Source organism: Elgaria multicarinata, chromosome 3, assembly GCF_023053635.1.
Source record: "Elgaria multicarinata webbii isolate HBS135686 ecotype San Diego chromosome 3, rElgMul1.1.pri, whole genome shotgun sequence".
NCBI classification, from domain to species: domain Eukaryota; kingdom Metazoa; phylum Chordata; class Lepidosauria; order Squamata; family Anguidae; genus Elgaria; species Elgaria multicarinata.
Window position 1 is genome coordinate 108,245,274 of NC_086173.1, and position 18,643 is coordinate 108,263,916.

Here is an 18,643-nt window from a genome sequence, read left to right on the forward strand (position 1 = left end):
AAACCAATAACACTTCACTATCCCTATTCTGAACTCATTTTTTTAAAAAAAGATGCCAAAAAAGGGGGGAGAATTTACTTAAATTAAGTGGTACTGATTCAAGAAAATATATATTATAACTATATCTGTCATAACCATTTATGAGTAATGTCATTCCCAAGTAGATATCTCATTTGTTACAGTAGAAACTTTCAGTGGGGCAAAATGGTAATAAAGTGATTAATAAAGTACCTGTTTCTTACTCTGCACAGATGCAGATTCTGGGGAAGACAATTCCTTAATTTATTTATTTTATTTAAAACATTTTTGGCCACCAGTTCATGGTAAATTTACCTGCCACCCAACCTGAGCATCTTCAGAGAATTAGATTGACATGTCCATTCTTTTTCTATTTAGTCTTGAAACAAAAACTACAATTAGTAGTATGACAACAAACGTATTCTTGAACTTAGTTGAAAATAAAATTTTATGTGTATATAGTTGCTTTTAACGTGTCAAATACAAAGCTATTTTGGATACCACCTATACACTGTACTGTAGCAACTACAGACTGGTTTGAAAAATGCTAAGGTTTGTAAAATCTCAAAGTAATTGGGAGTGAACCCTTGTGTAGGGTTATTTAATTAACAGCAAACAGCAAATATGATGTTAAAGCATTTTGTTCCTTTAAAATATAGGGTTAGATCCAGACTTAGTCATGCTTGGAGTAGATCCATTGAAATAATTGGAACTGAAGTTAGTCATAACTAAATTGTCCCATTGATTTCATTGAATCTATTGTTGCTTTCAGTTCCCTTGTTTACGAAGACATGAAGATGGACCTGTTCTAAATTTCATTTAGGCAAAAGAGCCATCCAAACTGGACCATTTTGATGTTTGTGATTACATTTCAAGATTCAGAGCAAAGAATTATCTGTTTATCTTTCCCCCTTTTTTGTTAGTGGCTATGCTGTTGCTAGTAGTAGTGATGACAGAATGAATGAACCTCCTACATCTCTTGGGCTTGTGCCCCACCAGGTGAGTAAAACGAAAATAAGCACAGTTGTGTTGTTATGTTCTTACATAGAGCCAGTTTGGTGTAATAGTTAGAGCATTGGGCCTTAGCTAGACCTAAGGTTTATCCTGGGGTCATCCCTGCCTGCTCCCGGGATATCCTGTGTGTCGTTTACATGAACAGGGATGACCCTGGGATGATCCCAGGATAAACCTTAGGTATAGCTAAGGCCTTGGAGTGCAACTCAGGAGAACCAGGGTTATAGTCCCCACTTGGCCATGAAGCTCACTGGGTGACTTTGGGCCACAGTCACTGTCCCTCAGCCTAACCTACCTCACAGGTGTTGTGAGTATAAGATGGAGAGAAAGAGGATTATGTAAACTATCTTGGGCTCTGTGAAAGAATGGAGGATCAGTGTAAGGCTATATGCCTTGTTGATTACTTCTCAGTTTTGTGAATTTAGGATGACATGAATTGAAATCCTGGGGCTTTAAATTATAGAAATATATAGAGAAAGATAATCCTGAAAAGCGGCCTATAAATACAGAACTAATAATATTTTTAAAAAAAATAGTAAAAATGAATGTAGAATGAATAGCTTAGTCAAGAATGAGTTCTCCTCCCCTATTAAGCTTGGGTTGGACCTAGGATCTGCCTTCAAAAGATGGTATGGTCATCACAGAAGGTCCTCTGCTCCATTTATTCCCCCCTTCTCTCCAGCCTGCCCCATTCAGCAGGAACCTCTAACCTTCTGTGTAGCATTTTTGGCAGACTGGAGGAGCTGCTGTGGGGAGAGGAGATGCAAAACTCTGCTTTAGTCAGCTCAATTGGAGACACTTAAATCTGGATTCAACCCTTTGTGTATTTGCTTGGGTCTATTGGCTAAAGGCCAGGGAGTCATGGTGACCCGGGTCACGCAATCGGTTAGACCCAATGTCGGTCTCGCAGAAATCTGCTAGCGTGACAGGGCCTCCTCCTTTTCTCTCCTCCCTTCCTGCTTCAGCCCTGGATGGTGCTGGAAAATCTGCTCCAGAAAGTTTTGCAGTCCAACGGAGCAGATTTTGAGAGTGTGCAGGGGTTGCGGTGGGGAGAGGGAATTGTCCTCCTGATTCTGCCAACAGAACTGGTTCCATCAGTAGAGTTAGATCCAACCCTAAGCTTGTAATCCTGGCTTAATAGGCAGCCCCTTTATTGCCAATTTGCTCCTCCTTTTATGCAAACAGGAAAACCAACCCATGATTCAGCACTTAAATGTAGGTTCCCGCTATGTGTGAACTGGGAACTATGGTTAAGTGCTTTGAGACAAGATGGCTTCTTATTCTGGCTTGTTTGGAAGCTCTTAACCATAGTTCACACCTAACTGGAAGCTACTGAAGTACTGAATTGTGGTTTGTTTTCCTATGCATGAAGAGAGAAATCAAGGGGGAATGAACCAGGTACATCACCCACATGTTGCTAATGCATATCCTGGCCTGTTAAGACAGTTTGTTGTTGTTTTTAAAAATCCTGTTGTGTGTGAATTTGACCATAGTTGCAATCAATTCCTGTGACACTGATACTTAAAACAAAACTCCCTTTGTTTTTTTGTAATAAAAACAAAGATGCCACCTATTCTTTCTATTTCTGATACTTTTATTCTGCTTTTCTATAAAATTAAACAAGGCAGATTACGTTCCAAAAGACATAAAATAACATTACCCAATAGCCTAAAAACAATTTACAGGTAAATAATGAAAGCAGCAGCAGTAGTCAAATCTTAGTTACAAACAATGTGCTCAAAAGGAATGCCGGGGAGATTTTTTTTCATTGCCTAGCAAAAAGTGGGAGGCTATGGGGTGTGGTGCAACTCTCTTGGGAGGCTGTTTCAGATTCTGGGCACCAAAACACAAAAGCCTTTGGCTCTAGTGCCTGGCTCCATTTATTCAGTGGCAGCAGAGGGTCAGACCCAGAGAATTAGCTCAGAAGTGGGAAATAGTGCTTGTGCAAAGATATAAGAACATAAGAAGAGCCCTGATGCTGGATCAGACCAAGGGTCCATCTAGTCCAGCACCCAGTTCATACAGTGGCCAATCAGCTATCCGCCAGGGATGAACAAGCAGGACATATGGAGGATTCAGTAGCTTTAACTCTTTGAAAGCAATCCTATGGCCCCTATACAGTGCTGGGGTGAGGGGGTGGGGATAAGATAGTTTGGTTTCCTAGCTCCAAGGTCAGAGATTGGAGACAGGGCTCCCCTCCCCGTCATAGCTAGTGTGGGGAGAACTGTGCTGGCTACTTCTCTGTGCTCAGAAACCTGAGCGTGGAGACGGGGAAAAGAGGGCAGTCCCAGGGGCGGCTAGGAAAGGAGACTGGAGAAGCTGCTTCCTTAGCTTGCCCCAGCCTCCTTCCCTCCCTCCTCTCTCATCTCATACTATTGCCCCGCTCGTGCTCTTCGCTCCTCTGATGCCATGTTTCTCGCCTGCCCAAGGGCCTCTACTTCCCTTGCTCGGCTTCGTCCATTTTCGTCTGCTGCCCCTTACGCCTGGAACGCTCTTCCAGAACATTTGAGAACTACAAGTTCAACCGCAGCTTTTAAAGCTCAACTAAAAACTTTTCTTTTTCCTAAAGCTTTTAACACTTGATGTTGTGCAGACTTCTACTGTTACTTTCTACTGTTAGTTTTACCCTACCCTGTGCCTGCTTACCCTACCCTGTACCTGTTTGCATTCTCTTCCCCTCCTTATTGTTTTACTATGATTTTATTAGATTGTAAGCCTATGCGGCAGGGTCTTGCTATTTACTGTTTTACTCTGTACAGCACCATGTACATTGATGGTGCTATATAAATAAATAATAATAATAATAATACTCCCAACACATCTGGAGGGCACCGGGTCGGAAACGGCTGATGTAAAGCAAGTCTCAAAAAAGTGGAGTGGGGCCGCAAGAACAGCGAACAGCATCCAGGTTTGAGCGAGTGAACGGGGCCTTCTGCACCCCCACCCCCGCATGCCCCCAGCTCTGCTCTGGAAGGTCATCCCAACACTTTCGAGTAGACGTTGGAGACATGTGGGAGGCTGTAGGGAGAAAGGGGGATCTGTTCTTCTGTTGGTGTCTGTTCCCCTGGTGGACTGGCACTCTTGGATGTCTCCCCTTCCTGTTTACTTCCTATTTCTAAGAGCTTCCCTTTTTAATTCTTGGGAATGTACTAATTGTTAGATGGCACCATTACATTTTTAGCGGGCTACTTGTGGGGCTTTGTAGCCATTGATGGATGCTTGCAGTTGTCCTTGCAGTTATCCTGCCACTTCTTAGTATCGTTTAAAGTTCTAAAAATTCTCTTTTTACTCATTTTAAAACTAAACGGTGAAATAGACTGAGATCAGCCAAGGTGCTTTTCCCCTTGTAAAAGATGCATTGCACACAGTGGTGAAAAATCATGTTGTTTTTTGTTGCAAAGATTACTGGCACAATAATGCGTAGCTATGTTACAGAACGTTATCCTGTATGGTCAGTATTTTTTCCTCCTCATTTGTATCAACAAATGGTTTCTTGCTGGTTAAGAAGATGTAATACGATCCCAGTTCTATTTGCGGATAGCATATCCGTTTAGAATTAAGAGGGTGGGGGGAAGCTGTCTTTAGTCCAGAACTTTTTTGTTTTTCTTCCTTGTCTGAATTAGGGGAAATATAGACGGTTCACCATAATCTAATTAACTCCGTCTCTCTCTTTCTCTTCCCTTTTCATAGCTGTATTTTCTTCTCATTGTTTAGGGACCCCTTGCTGAGCATCAGTCATCTCACTATCGGAATGCTCAGCAAGTTTCCAGTTCAAACTGGGTATAAAGACATAGTAATATAGCACCAAAAAATACTAGCTTGATAGTTTTTCTTTGTTTTCCTTTAGTATAGAATTTCCTAATGTTTTAATTTCTGAGCCTTGTTCTATGCACAGTTCCGTTATATTCACTGTTTCTGTCACAATGTGTCCCTGTTGCTGTGCTCCACTAAAGGAAACAGGGAAAAGACAGGATCTTTTTTTGCCTTTGGGGCCAGTGTAGACATAATGTGCTGATCTGTTCACCTTGATAAAGAGTGGGTAATAGGTATATATGCTTTCTCCCCTTTGGTCTTCACTTTAACTGAACTAATTTCCTATCCCTTCTCTTGTCAACAGTAACCATGGTATATGGTTAAGGGTACATCTGTCCAAGCACTAACTGTGGTTAATGTTAACCAGGGTTAGCATTTAACCACAGTTTGAACCTGTTTTTGTAAACCCTGTTTGAAACTAAATCTGTTTCATCCGATACAGACCTGGTTCACATGCCATGGTAATCCAGAGGTTGTTTTTTAAAACAAACAAACACACACCATAGGTTACCATGAATGAGCCAGCTTGCTATTTCATGCAGCTCATTCGCTTCTGCTTGGCTTCTCCTTCCAGTGAGAGTGACTAAACAATCCAGGGATGTTCCATCCTTGAGTTTTTTAGCATGACGTTTGAACCCTGCACACTGGCTTATTTATTTATTTATTTATTTATTACATTTCTATACCGCCCAATAGCCGGAGCTCTCTGGGCGGTTCACAAAAATTAAAAACATTCAAAGTATAAAACAACAGTATAAAACCATACTATAAAATACAATATAAAAGCTCAACCAGATAAAAACAGCAGCAATGCAAAATTACAAATTTAAAACACCAAGTTAAAATTTATTTATAGACTGTTAAAATGCTGGGAGAATAAAAAGGTCTTCACCTGGCGTCTAAAAGCATATAATGTAGGTGCCAAGTGAACCTCCTTAGGGAGCTCATTCCACAGCCGGGGTGCCACAGCAGAGAAGGCCCTCCTCCTGGTAGCCTCTGAGAGCCTTGTCTCTCTCCTCCCAAGCCAGAGTTAGAATTTAGGGTTTATTTTTGGGTTCTAACTCTGGATTGTTGGAGGAGAAAAAAGCCATAGTTCTGGATTCAGACATCACGCTAGACAACCCAAGTAACAGGGTATGGCACACGTCACTGCTAGCTCTGCCACAAAGTCTGATCTTTTGTTACCCTGTACAGATCTAGCCTCAAACTCCATTGTTACATAGATAGGATCAGACTTTCTAATGGATATGCAGCATAATTCAATGTATCTTTACTTGGAAAAAAAACTTAGTTGAATAGGAATTAGTTGGAAATAAGTGTGCCATGGTTTGTTAGCCTGACTAGGTTCACACAGCACAATAATCTTGAGTGTGGCTTCGTCTTGTGTCAATCCAGTCACTACTCTGGTTCGAACAGTCACTGCAGCCCACCTGGCTTATTTAAGACACAGTTGCAGCATAGAATACAGAAGTTGGTGCGTGTGGGCACTGTGGCTCATCTGGGCTTAAATAAGCCATGGTGGGCTGTGGTGATCGTATGAACCAGATCTTGACTTCTAAAGAAACTAAACAGGAATATCATAATGGGCAAATATATGGACAATGTTAGACAATAACAGACACAGGATCTCTTGCAATCATAATGAGTAATAAAAATGGACACATCACATAATGGGCAATAATAATGATCACAGAATGTCCTACATTCTGAAAGGCATTAGAAAGTTTGGATCATGCTCTTTCAAGGTTATGATATGGTCACGAAAACAGACATTTAAAACTGAAAGTGTTTGGTGGTATATTCCTTGAGCACTGGAATAAATTCACAAGGATTAGGTAGATAATGGATGTTGTATTCAGATTGGGAATGGAAAACAAATACCTCTCTTAATACAAGAACTGGCAAAATGTTCCATGCTGGATAAATGGTTCTACGCAAATATATTGTATAAATGAAAAAAAGGTAGGTAAAACGCACGAATGCCAGCCATAAAAGTATTTGCTTGAACGATACTGCTGTTTTGGCCACCCAGGATGAAAGAGATGAGCTAAGAAAGGTGATCCCTTTTATTGTTCCAAAGTATCACGTTACCTTCTTTGTCTCTCCCAAAGGGCTTGTAATAGCTGACGCTCTAGAAATTTCATATGCACACAAACACTTCTGTAATACACAGAATTGGTTAGCTTCAAACAGCAGGAAAGTATGCATTCTTTCCAGTTGAGAATCACTCTACTCCAAGAACCTACATAGTGCATTTAATGGTATTTTTTCTCCTGTCAATTGCTGTTTAATAGTATTTTCTGCTGTCGGTTGTCATGGTTTCTTCTCTTTGCTCAATTATTTCTTGTTGCAGTTGAGACGCGTAAGCTCCAGGTGGCGCTATGTCTCTGTGAAATAATATTGCATATTAATAATGCTACCTGGATAACCAAAATACAAAGCATGCCAAATCAGTTTCTGCAGAAAGGCCTGCTGAAGCCAGGGTACTTTCACCACCAAAAATGTACACGCTGGCTGCGCTACCTTCAGAAGGTGGTGCTTGCAAAATTTCAGCAATGCAATGTTATTAATCGCATAATGCTACTGTGCATTTGTTTGCTTTACAGATTCGAGGCTTTTTATCAAGATTTGATAATGTCCTTCCTGTCAGCCTGGCTTTTGACAAGTGCACTGCCTGTTCTCCCAAAGTAAGTTTGATTCCACCCACCCACCCTCAGTAAAGTGTTTTGCTACCCACAATGCTTTTTATTCTTTTCTGTACTTGGGCTTGTTTTCTTGTTTGTTTTTCCATGCAAGCTTTGGTTCAGAGAAAGAAGATTTCCTTTCTCTATTTTGAGATGTGAACTTTCACTCAGTGTTAAGTATTGCATAAATCTTAGATAACATTCTGGCTTAAAGTATTGAACTGCCAAATCAATTCATCTGGCAGACAAAAGAAGTACAAAATGATTGTGTACAGTACAAGGTGGCAAATAAGGTAAGATCTTCTTAGCGTTGTGTTGAATGAAAATAACCTTGCTGCTGTCACCGATGGGTGTTTTAATATTTTAAAAAGCATGTTAGCTGCATCCGTCATAGTGAAGGGCTGTGAAAGATCTGAAAGGTGATCAGTTGCCAGGGAGGGGAGCTGGTCCACTGCGACCACCTCACGTCATCCCAGACTCAGTTGATTTTCCCTTGGCCCTCTTCCATGCTTCAATTGATCTAACACAGCTTTCCTTACCCTGGTGCCCCTCCCCCAGATATACTGGACTGCAACTCCCATAATTCCAAGCCAGCTTGGCCATTGGCTATGCTGGCTGGGAATTATGGGAGCTGCAGTCCAACACATCTGAAGGACACCAGGGTGAGAGAGGCTAATTTGACCTGCTTTACCATCTCCCACCCCTGTCCATTGACTTGCAGTGGTAGTAGTTAAGGACCTATTGACAGTGGTGCAGTTCAGCAGCTTCTGACACTTTAATAGCAGGGGAACCGCTGTAGCATGTGACCTTCCCTATCGCTCTGGCAATGGCAGACACTCAGCATCAGGTGGGAAGAGCCCATCTTGTAGTTGCATTCCATGCTAGTCTTGCTCCAGTTCACTGCCAATGTCGAGTTTCTGTTACTAGAGCACTTACTAGACCATGCAATGCGCCAGCTTACGCTCCATTGTGGTAAAGAAGAAGCTGTGGATTTGTTTGTTTGAAGCACAGGGGTGGTTCCCTCCCAACATCACAATGATTTGCCTAGCCTCGAGCTTAGGAGAAAAATTAACTCAGCCCTGGCCCAAGCCATTTTTCTGGTTGAAGTGGAACCCAAGTCCTCCTCCCCACACTCTGGCTGAAGCCAGCCGTTTCAACACATCGTACTACATCATTCAGACACGCAATTCCTGCTTTCATCACTCTTTCCCCTCACACCCTTTTTGTTCCATGGAGCCCCCTGAACTGGATTATGTTACTTTGCTGCCTGACAGGACAGTACCAAATGAGCCTGTCTTCTGATCCGGTTCAGTTATTTTATTTATTTTCCACCCTGATTGATTGGCATATATATATATATATATATATATATATATGCCAATGTCGCCTTTCAGGATACAATTTATTATTACATTATTATTATTGCAGTCAATGTATTTATTAATTATTGTATACAAATCCTACCAAGACAGCATACAAGTAACAGAAAAATAATAGAATCTCAAAACAATATGACCAAATGTTTAAAAATAAAAATCTATAAAAAGACATCAGGAGCCTTCCCTCAGGGCAATTGGTATCAGATGGCCCTTAAGGCTGGAGAGTCCAGCTGGAACAGAAGCAGGTATGTGGTGTAGTGGCTAAGGTGTTGGACTGGGAGTCGGGAGATCTGGGTTCTAGTCCCCCCTCGGCCATGGAAACCCACTGGGTGACTTTGGGCCAATCACAGACTCTCAGCCCAGCCTTCCTCACAGGGTTGTTGTTGTGAGAATAACATGGAGAGGAAGAGGATTATGTATGCCGCCTTGGGTTCCTTGGAGGAAAAAAGGTGGGATATAAATGTAATAAATAAATAAATTAATTAAATAAATAAATCATCTTCTCTCTCCTGGAATTCTTTCCACAAGACAGAAGATGTCCCAGTGTGGGCAGGGCGAGTCCACCAGGGGCAGATTCTAAAGTTCAGAACTTCTCTCTCTGTGTTATTTGTTAGGGACTTATTCTGACTCACATTGAGACTCTACTGAATAACTAAGGCCGCATGGTTAGACAGGAAAAAGTTCTACGACTCCCAGCATGTTCCAGCCAACATGGTTGGCTGGGGTATGCAGGGAATTGTAGGACTTTTTTCTGTTTAAACATCATCATCATCATCATCATCATCATCATCATCATTATTATTACATTTATAAACTGCCCCATAGCCAAACTCTAAGAAACTCTTTTAACCCTCAAGTGAGAAAATCTGAGCATCTTTTTTATCTTAAAGTGCTTTTCATGGGTAGAGATGTGTGTGTCCTGCTGTATATCTTTATGCTGTGCAGAAACCACACAGTGCAGATTTGAGCTTTCTCAGTGTGACAGTGCTTCACTTAGGGGCCCTGTTAGGGTGTTAACCCCATTTCCCCCAAAACATGCTTCATGTAGCCACGAAAAGCTGCAAGACAACCTCACACCTAAATAGGAAGTCTTTATTTCTTGACAAACTGACTTTGTGTGCATTTTGTTTCACCCCTTCCTGCCTGATGAGTTCTTATCAGTCTGAGACAGCCAGCATTTCTCCCAGGCTTGGCTTTGCCCTTTCTCTACGTTTTTTTCCTGTTTCCTTGTACCAAACCCTCTCAACCACTTCCTGTCTTTTGATTTTACTTCCCATCATTCCTGATACAGTCCTCTGCCTTTTGACCCTGTTGCACCGGTGAATTGAAATGATGGACATCTGGCCCGATCTCCTTCTTTAGGCAGGGCTGACCTGACCACACGTTTTCTCAAAGGGAAGAGATCTTGCTTTTAGAGTCTGGAAAGTAACTCCTGTGCTTTTTCTTGGTCCTTTGTGTAACTTTTAATTCTTTTGTTGCCCAGCCCAGCTGCTACTCCCCCCTCCTTACCTCCATATGCCCATTCCTTCTCTTCCCTTCTGCCATATCATCTCTTGACCAAATAATTGAAATTCTGCGCAAAGAAAAAGGCTGCACCCACACATCCTGAGCAGAATACATTATGCAAATTGCACTAATTTAATCATTGTTTGGCTTGTTAACTCGGAAGTTTGACATTTAACATAGACTGCTACTGTCATAGGACTTGGTTTACTTATGAAACATCTTGGCAAATACAGCATTTGGTAGCTCTGAGTTACTGTGTATGTGTGTATTTTAAGTATAGGGTCTCTCTCTCTCTCTCTCTCTCTCTCTCTCTCTCTCTCTCACACACACACACACACACACACACACACACACACACACACACTCATTCATTCATTCATAATTGGCCTTTGAGACCGCAGTTCTTCAGCCCTTTTCTGGAGAAATTCAGTCCATATTTAAGCAATCACCTTGACTGGGATATCTCACTGTGAATGCTGAGTAGGTATGACTCATAATTTGGCTCGCACGTAAGCGCTATTAATTCAGTCCTGCCAGAGCTTCATTGTAGCCATTTCTTTTCAGTTTCCACCAAGAACAACATAATCATCTTCCTATATCATTTATATATGTTTGAGGGCGTACAAAGTGCTTTGGGTTGAGGGCAGGTACAGATAAGACAAGGCTTCTGAAAATAGAGAGCCTTTGCGTCTGTAAGCTCATCTGTTGTAATGGAGTGCCAGTCAGTCTTGTTAATGCGACAGGTGTATTTCGTTAGGACTGCAGGAGCCTTTTAGGTTTCAGTCTAGCATTTATTAGGTCTGTAACAAAGTCTGTCATGTCTGGAAGTTAATTTATCTTCAGCTGGGTTTGTTTTTTTTAAAGGCAAAGTAGAAGAGAACAACTTTATCTCCATGCCCACACCCTTGATTCCCACCAACCCCTTGCTGCTGTTTGAATCATAAGTGTTCTTTCCTTAGTGGGGCATGGGAGGGTCAGGAGGAAGCCTTCATCCTTGCTGTTCATATCCCTTACAGCAGGGGTCCTCAACCTTTTGGGGCGCATTCGGGAATCTGAGAAACTGCTGTGGGCATCATCACAAAATGGATCCCATGGTGGATGTGGCTAGTCACATAATGGCTGCTGTGGGGGTTTGGCTAGTCAAATGTGAGCTAAAAGGTGAGGGGGAGAGAAATAGTGAAGTTTGAGGCCGGGAGAGAGGGCAAAGGGGGGGGGGGGAGAAAGAGCGCAAGGCTAGAGGCTAGACAGGGAGAGAAAGAGGAAGGCTAGGGATGGAGAAGGGAGAGAAATAGCGAGGAAAGGGGCTGGAGGAGAGAAATAGCAACGCTAGAGACTGGAAATGTGGGGGAGAGAGAGAAAGAGCAAAAGAGAAAGGCCTGTCTGGGTGGCAGGAGATTGGGCAGGGCCGGAAAGCAGCCCTTTTCTTCTCTGTCTGCCCACCAACAGCTGATCTGCAGCTGTTTGCTTGAATAGGAAGGAGAACCTGGCGCCCTGATGTTTTTCAAGGTGTTTTTTTTTAAATTAAAAAGAAATATTTGAATGAGGGTGAATGGAGAGCTTCATGGGCACTGCATTGGGAGACCATCTGCGTTATGGTGTACCAGCTAAGTGTGTGAGCCAGGAAGCCCCTGATTCAAATCTCTATGTAAGTGTGTGGCTTTTGGCATTCACAATTTATTTGTTACATTTATATCCCGCCATTTTTCCTCCAAGGAACCCAAGGCAGTGTACATAATCCTCCTCCTCTTCTCCATGTTATCCTCACAACAACAACCCTGTGAGGTAGGTTGGGCTGAGAGTCTGTGACTGGCCCAAAGTCACCCAGTGGGTTTCCATGGCCAAGTGGGGATTAGAACCTGGATCTCCTGACTCCCAGCCCAACACTTTAGCCACAACGCCACAAGATGTGGTGTTGGTAACCAACTTAGATGGCTTTAAAGGGGAATTACACACATTCATGGAGGATAAGGCTATCAATGACTGGTTGTCATGATGCTGTGTGCTACCTCCCGGATCGAAGGCTGCATGTCTTTGAGTAGCAGTTGATGTGGAACAAAGGGAAAGGGCTGTTGCCCTCTTATCCTGTTTGTGGGCTTTCCAGAGACATCTGCTTGGCTACAGCAGGAAGAGGATGGTAGACTAGATGGGCATTCGGTCCAATCCACAATGACCGTGTTCAAACAACATGTTAAGCCATGGTGGTTGAGCATTTTGAGCTGAACATTATGGCTTAGTGTGTTGTGTGAACCATTCCTAACCATGGTTGCTACATAACCACGGTTTAAATATCCTCGCTAACTGTTTGCTGCAAAAGGGTCAGCAGCCTAACGATGGCTTAGGGTGTTTTCTGAACAGGCCCTATGGCCCTTTCATTCCTAAAACACTGTTGTCTAAGCCTCGGACCCTCCCCTCTCTGCAATATGTTAATAATGATCATGATGTAGCTTACAGGATCATTATACTCATTTTGGATGTCACACTACTATATGTGGCATATTCTGCATGCTCAAACTTTACTGCAGAAATGCTAAGCATAATTGCCTTTTTCATTGCTCTGCCTCTGCCCAAAGTGTGGCTGTAAAATAGGGATGGACGCTTTTCCCTGTTTCAAGTATCCAAAAGGAATGGGGAAGGGGTTAGGGGAGAGATGTGTTAGGAAATGGTTTCCTGATTGTGGTCATTTTTGAAAAGCCCTGTTTTACATAAACAGGTTTGATGGTTTAATAAAATCTGACTTGGGTTTTAACAGCTGTGCTATTCCCATAGTGATCACTTTTCATGTGGTGAGAATATTAAATTACTTTTGTGCTGAAAAGGTTGCTTCAAGGGTACATGTATTTCCTTACAGTAGAAACATAACATTTATTTACATGCTCAGCTCCATAAAAATACACTATGCTGCCTTGTAGCATTGAGCTTTCTGTTAAAAATGACAAATCAAATTACATGTTTATCTTGGATCTGTATGTTTCCCCCCCACTAGTGCATTAACGTGTCATAGTTTCGCCATCAGCCATCCAGTTTTCTGGCTAAAAGTGTCTTGGTCCTTGAAATGACTTGAAAAATGCAAATGTGTTTTTTTTAAAAAAAAAAAACTTCAAAGATACAAAAGAACATCCAATCAGCATCTTAAGTATTTAGAGATTCAATTTTGTACTTCTCCAACTCATGAAAAGAATCATTTTCTCTTCCTGGTGTGTGTGTGTGTGTGTGTGTGTGTGAGAGAGAGAGAGAGAGAGAGAGAGAGAGAGAGAGAGAGGGAGGGAGGGAGGGAGGGAGGGAGGGAGCGAATTAGATACTCTAGCTTCAAACTATCCTTTAAGTAGATAGCCACTTGCTCCTTGAGGTGATGAATTTTGAGATGGACTTATAAGAAACCAACTTGATAACTGGAATCTCAACCAGCTGCCTCCGAGATTAGTGATCCTGTACAGCCACTTTTATTATAGTTGTAAATTGGCTCACCCCAAGAGTGTTTCAGGACTGTGTTTATCAAGAATAACTGCAGCCCCAGCTACTTAACTTGTATGAAGTCAGGTTAGCTTATACATTTATACAACAAACAGAAGGCTGTGGTTGCAATAACAAAACACAATAGGGGTGCTTGGCACTCAACCACAAAAACACATATGAAGTGAAAAATAAGCAAATTGTATTACTACTGTGGGTGATATTTACAACAATCATACATATGCTGTTTGTAATCAAGTGTACAAAAAGATATAAGTGTTGGGTGATACAAGATTGTGCTCTAACAAAAAAAAAAATTCCACATGCTGCTTTGTAAAATTCTGTCTTTGATCATTAATTGCTGATACAATTGTATATTAGTCTTGCAAAAATTGTTTTTGATTTTGTTTGGATTTATTTATATATTGGAGGCTTCTAGCCCTGTTGGGTTTGTTTTTGAGTTGTTAAAAGCTCTGTATCAGCAAGATGACTTATATCTTTTTGTACACTTGATTACGAACAGCATATGTATGATTGTTGTAAATATCACCCACAGTAGTAATACAATTTGCTTATTTTTCACTTCATATGTGAGTTTTTGTGGTTGAGTGCCAAGCACCCCTATTGTGTTCAGCTTATACATTTAAACATTTTGAAAAGGCAAATAATGAAAATAGAGAACAATTGCACATGGTGATACAAAGGTAAAGCAATGCTGTTCTTCTGAAACTTATTTGTTTTTATATCTATATCTATAGATAGATATAGATATAGATATTATTTGCAAATTTAAAACAAATATTAACATAATACAGAAACCATACATGCTAGGAATAAGTAATAAATTACATATGCTTCTTTTTAAAGAAAGGAAGAGAGTGCTACACAGTCCAACACTATAAATACACAGTTCAAATTATTTAACATTGGTTATTAGGTGTTTTAAAATATAATTAATTAATGGGAGGATAAATCCCAAATCAAAAAGAACACTGTTTTTTTTTTTATTATTTAGATTTTTACTCTCCAGAGAAACTATTGTAACCATAAGCTGTTAAAGGCAGTTGGAACCTGTGTTGGTGCTGTTAGTGTGTGTGTGTGATAAAACACGACCGATCTCTACCAAAGGTGTCTTTTTTCTTTTGTCCCCTTAATACTTTCAAACATTAAGTAAGTTTCTCAGAGTGCTATTTCCTATACTATACTGTACCATTTCCTGATATTTAAAACTTTTGCCTCCTTCCGACATTTGGCTATCAGAATACGTGCTGCTATTAGGGATTTATTTATTATTTGTGACACTGACATACCACTGAATATGACAAAATCCCTCAATGGTTACACATTAACTTCTCTGGTTTCATGATTAAAAAGATCAGTATTCCCTCTACATTGTGTAGCCCCTAGGAATTGTTTAGTGCATTTGAAGGGATTGTTAATTATTTGACAGTACTTTTGTGCGAAGATTAGGATCCCTGGCTTGCTTGAAAATGTCCCAGTTTAGGATGGGGATTGTTACATGACAGTGTTCCAGTGTCAGGGGACTTCAAAATGCTGGCAACTTCTATGTGAGGCACTGCTTTGGTTCTGTGATACAACTTCTGCGGTACTGTGGCATGCACCTAGCCATCAGTTGGTGGTACAAAAGAGTTCATACTTCCATGTGACTGTATGAGTGCAGATAGGAGAAAATGGAGCATGCATACCAGAATGATGTTCGCTTCTGACTGATGGTTCAGTTTAAAGCCCTCCGTAGTCCATCTATAGGAAAGGATGTTTGTATGACCTTGACAGACTCAAAAGTCGTGCATCTGACTGTTATGAAATTTTAGGATTTGTTCTACTTCTCTCTGGGATGGTTTTAGATGAAGTGAAAATTTGGTCCACCATCTTGAAACAAAATGGTGGCCAATCAAATTTTTTAAAGATTTATATCTTCAATACCATTTGATCAATTTTAACCAAATTTGGCATGATGACCACATCCCTGACTCTCTCCCTGTTGTTGACAGGCTCCTCCCTTGGGGCACACCATGCAGGGGGGATTTAAATTAAATCAATTTAAATCACTACTCAGACTCAATTTAATCATGTGACTCCCCCCCCGCCCAAAAAAGTTCACTCTTCCTCACTATATTTTACACAACTCAGAGTTACCAAAGACTCATTCTTGCTAGTATAATCTTAATATTTACAACCAGATGAAGGTTTCATTTTTAGAATAGCGACTTTTCAGATTAGTTTTACAGTTATATAAAAAAAATACTGATTTGATTTGATTATACTATTATACACTCCAGCAAAGGAGATCGTTACCTTGTCGTGGTGCTGGAGCTTGAGCACCTCAAGGATGTCATGAGCTAAACCGTGAAGGTTTATAACGAACAAGTAGCAACGGTAAGAACAGACCACAGAACAACGGACTGGTTTAAGATTGGGAAAGGAGTACGGCAGGGTTGTATACTCTCACCTTACCTATTCAACTTGTATGCAGAACACATCATGCGACGTGCTGGGCTTGACGAATCCAAGGCTGGAGTTAAAATCGCAGGAAGAAACATTAACAATCTCAGATATGCAGATGACACCACTTTGATGGCTGAAAGCGAGGAGGAGCTGAGGAGCCTTATGACAAAGGTGAAAGAAGAAAGTGCAAAAGCTGGGTTGCAGTTAAACCTCAAAAAACACAAGATTATGGCAACCAGCTTGATTGGTAACTGGCAAATAGAGGGAGAAAACGTGGAGGCAGTGACAGACTTTGTATTTCTGAGCGCAAAGATTACTACAGACGCTGACTGCAGCCAGGAAATCAGAAGATGTTCAGAAGAGGAGAGCAATGACAAATCTTGATAAAATAGTTAAGAGCAGAGACATCACACTGACAACAAAGGTCCGCATAGTTAAAGCAATGGTATTCCCCGTAGTAACCTATGGCAGAGAACGCTGGACCATAAGGAAAGCTGAGCGAAGGAAGATAGATGCTTTTGAACTGTGGTGTTGGAGGAAAATTCTGAGAGTGCCTTGGACTGCAAGAAGATCAAACCAGTCCATAGTCCAGGAAATAAAGCCAGACTGCTCACTTGAGGGAATGGTATTAAAGGCAAAACTGAAGTACTTTGGCCACATAATGAGAAGACAGGATATCCAGGAGAAGAGGCTGATGCTAGGGAAAGTGGAAGGCAAAAGGAAGAGGGGCCGACCAAGGGCAAGATGGATGGATGATATTCTGGAGGTGACAGACTTGACCTTGGGGGAGCTAGGGGTGGCAACGGCCAACAGAAAGCTCCGGCGTGGGCTTGTCCATGAAGTCACAAAGAGTCGGAAACGACTGAACGAATAAACAACAACAAATTAGAAACACATCATAGATTTATTCATTTATTTATTACATTTTTATACCACCCAATAGCCGAAGCTCAGATAATTATGAAATTATTGCGAGGTGAACTATCTGCAGTTTAATAGGTTAATCATTCATATTTGGACAACTTTTCTGCTGTACTTTATTGGAAGGAGAAAAATAATCTTGAAGAAATCTCGAAGAGCATGACATTGTGAATGGATTAATGGAATTCATTTACCCAAAAATTTAAGCAGCCTCATGCTACATAATTAAAAACTAACCCTTATTTCATGATGAATAACATTTGGACTATAATGTATCTTAAATAGAAAACTATCTTTAGATAGATTTTTTTCTCAAAAAGCATTTTATTAAAAAAATCCAATTTAAATAAAAAAAATCCAATTTAAATAAAAAAAATCCAATTTAAATAAAAAAAATCCCTTTTAAAAATAATAATAATTAAAAAGTCATTTATTTTATCCACCCTGACACCATGAAAGGGGCTGTGCCTAGGGGTGTCACTGGGCATGGCTTCACTCAGATGGGGTGGGCACAATGTGTCCAACTCTGACCGCTGTGTAAGTTTGCTTGAAGGTGCTAGTGAATCAAAGCAAGGGCTATTCCCCGCTGGGCAAAGCTGGGTCCATTCATTAGTTTTTAATAGCAGCCTGGTAAGTAAGCCCACAAAAGTTCCTTGCCTTCCTCTCTCTCTCTCTCTCTCTCTCTCTCTCTCTCTCTCTCTCTCTCTCTGTGTGTGTGTGTGTGTGTGTGTGTGTGTTTAGCCTGCCATGTGGTGGCAGAGAAGAGCCCAGGAGCTCCTCTGCTCCAGGAACCTGCTTCTTTCTATGCTGGATGCAGAGGAGGGAGGGAGCACTCTGTTACTCTTCCAACATCCCAATCGCTCACCTTCGTGCAATTCTTTGTTTATGGCCACGAGATAGGTACTTAAATTCTAGGCTGTAATACAGGAAGGAAAGGGGTAGCCAAGCTTAGAGGGTCGCTTTTCACCTCTCTTATAACCAAAATAAAGATCTTCCTTCATAGATATCAAATGTAACCTAAGAATTGAATTGCTTCTATAGCTGCACTTAAGAGAACAAAGGAGTTCCAGCCTAAAAGAAAAGAAACCCTCATCCCATTTTCTCATTCTGGTTAGTTCCTCGACTCAAAAAATGTGCATGTGCCTTTCTGCAAAGAGACACAGATGTATTTTAAGAGCCTTGATTTTCAAGGAATTCTCAGCAAAATGGTGCTTGACAACTCCTTGACCGCATGTTCATTTTTGCACAGCTCAGCCATTTAACAAATAGATTTCATTCACCACTCTAGGCATCTAGCCACTTGATGCCAGGCTTAGCTTTGTTTCCAGGTGAAGACATGACTTTAAGTGCTTTCTTCACATTTAAAACGACAATAGTCCTTTTTAAGGCCTT

At 41.1% G+C, this 18,643-nt stretch overlaps 1 protein-coding gene across 1 annotated transcript in view; it reads left to right on the forward strand.

The window, feature by feature from the left end:
- Positions 1-18,643, forward strand: part of ATG7 (autophagy related 7) — a 132,097-nt gene that overhangs the window by 33,473 nt on the left and 79,981 nt on the right. Inside the window, exons 15-16 of the mRNA XM_063121215.1 lie at positions 942-1,017; positions 7,452-7,532. Of these exons, the coding sequence (XP_062977285.1) occupies positions 942-1,017; positions 7,452-7,532 (157 nt within the window). The remainder of the gene's footprint in view (positions 1-941; positions 1,018-7,451; positions 7,533-18,643) is intronic.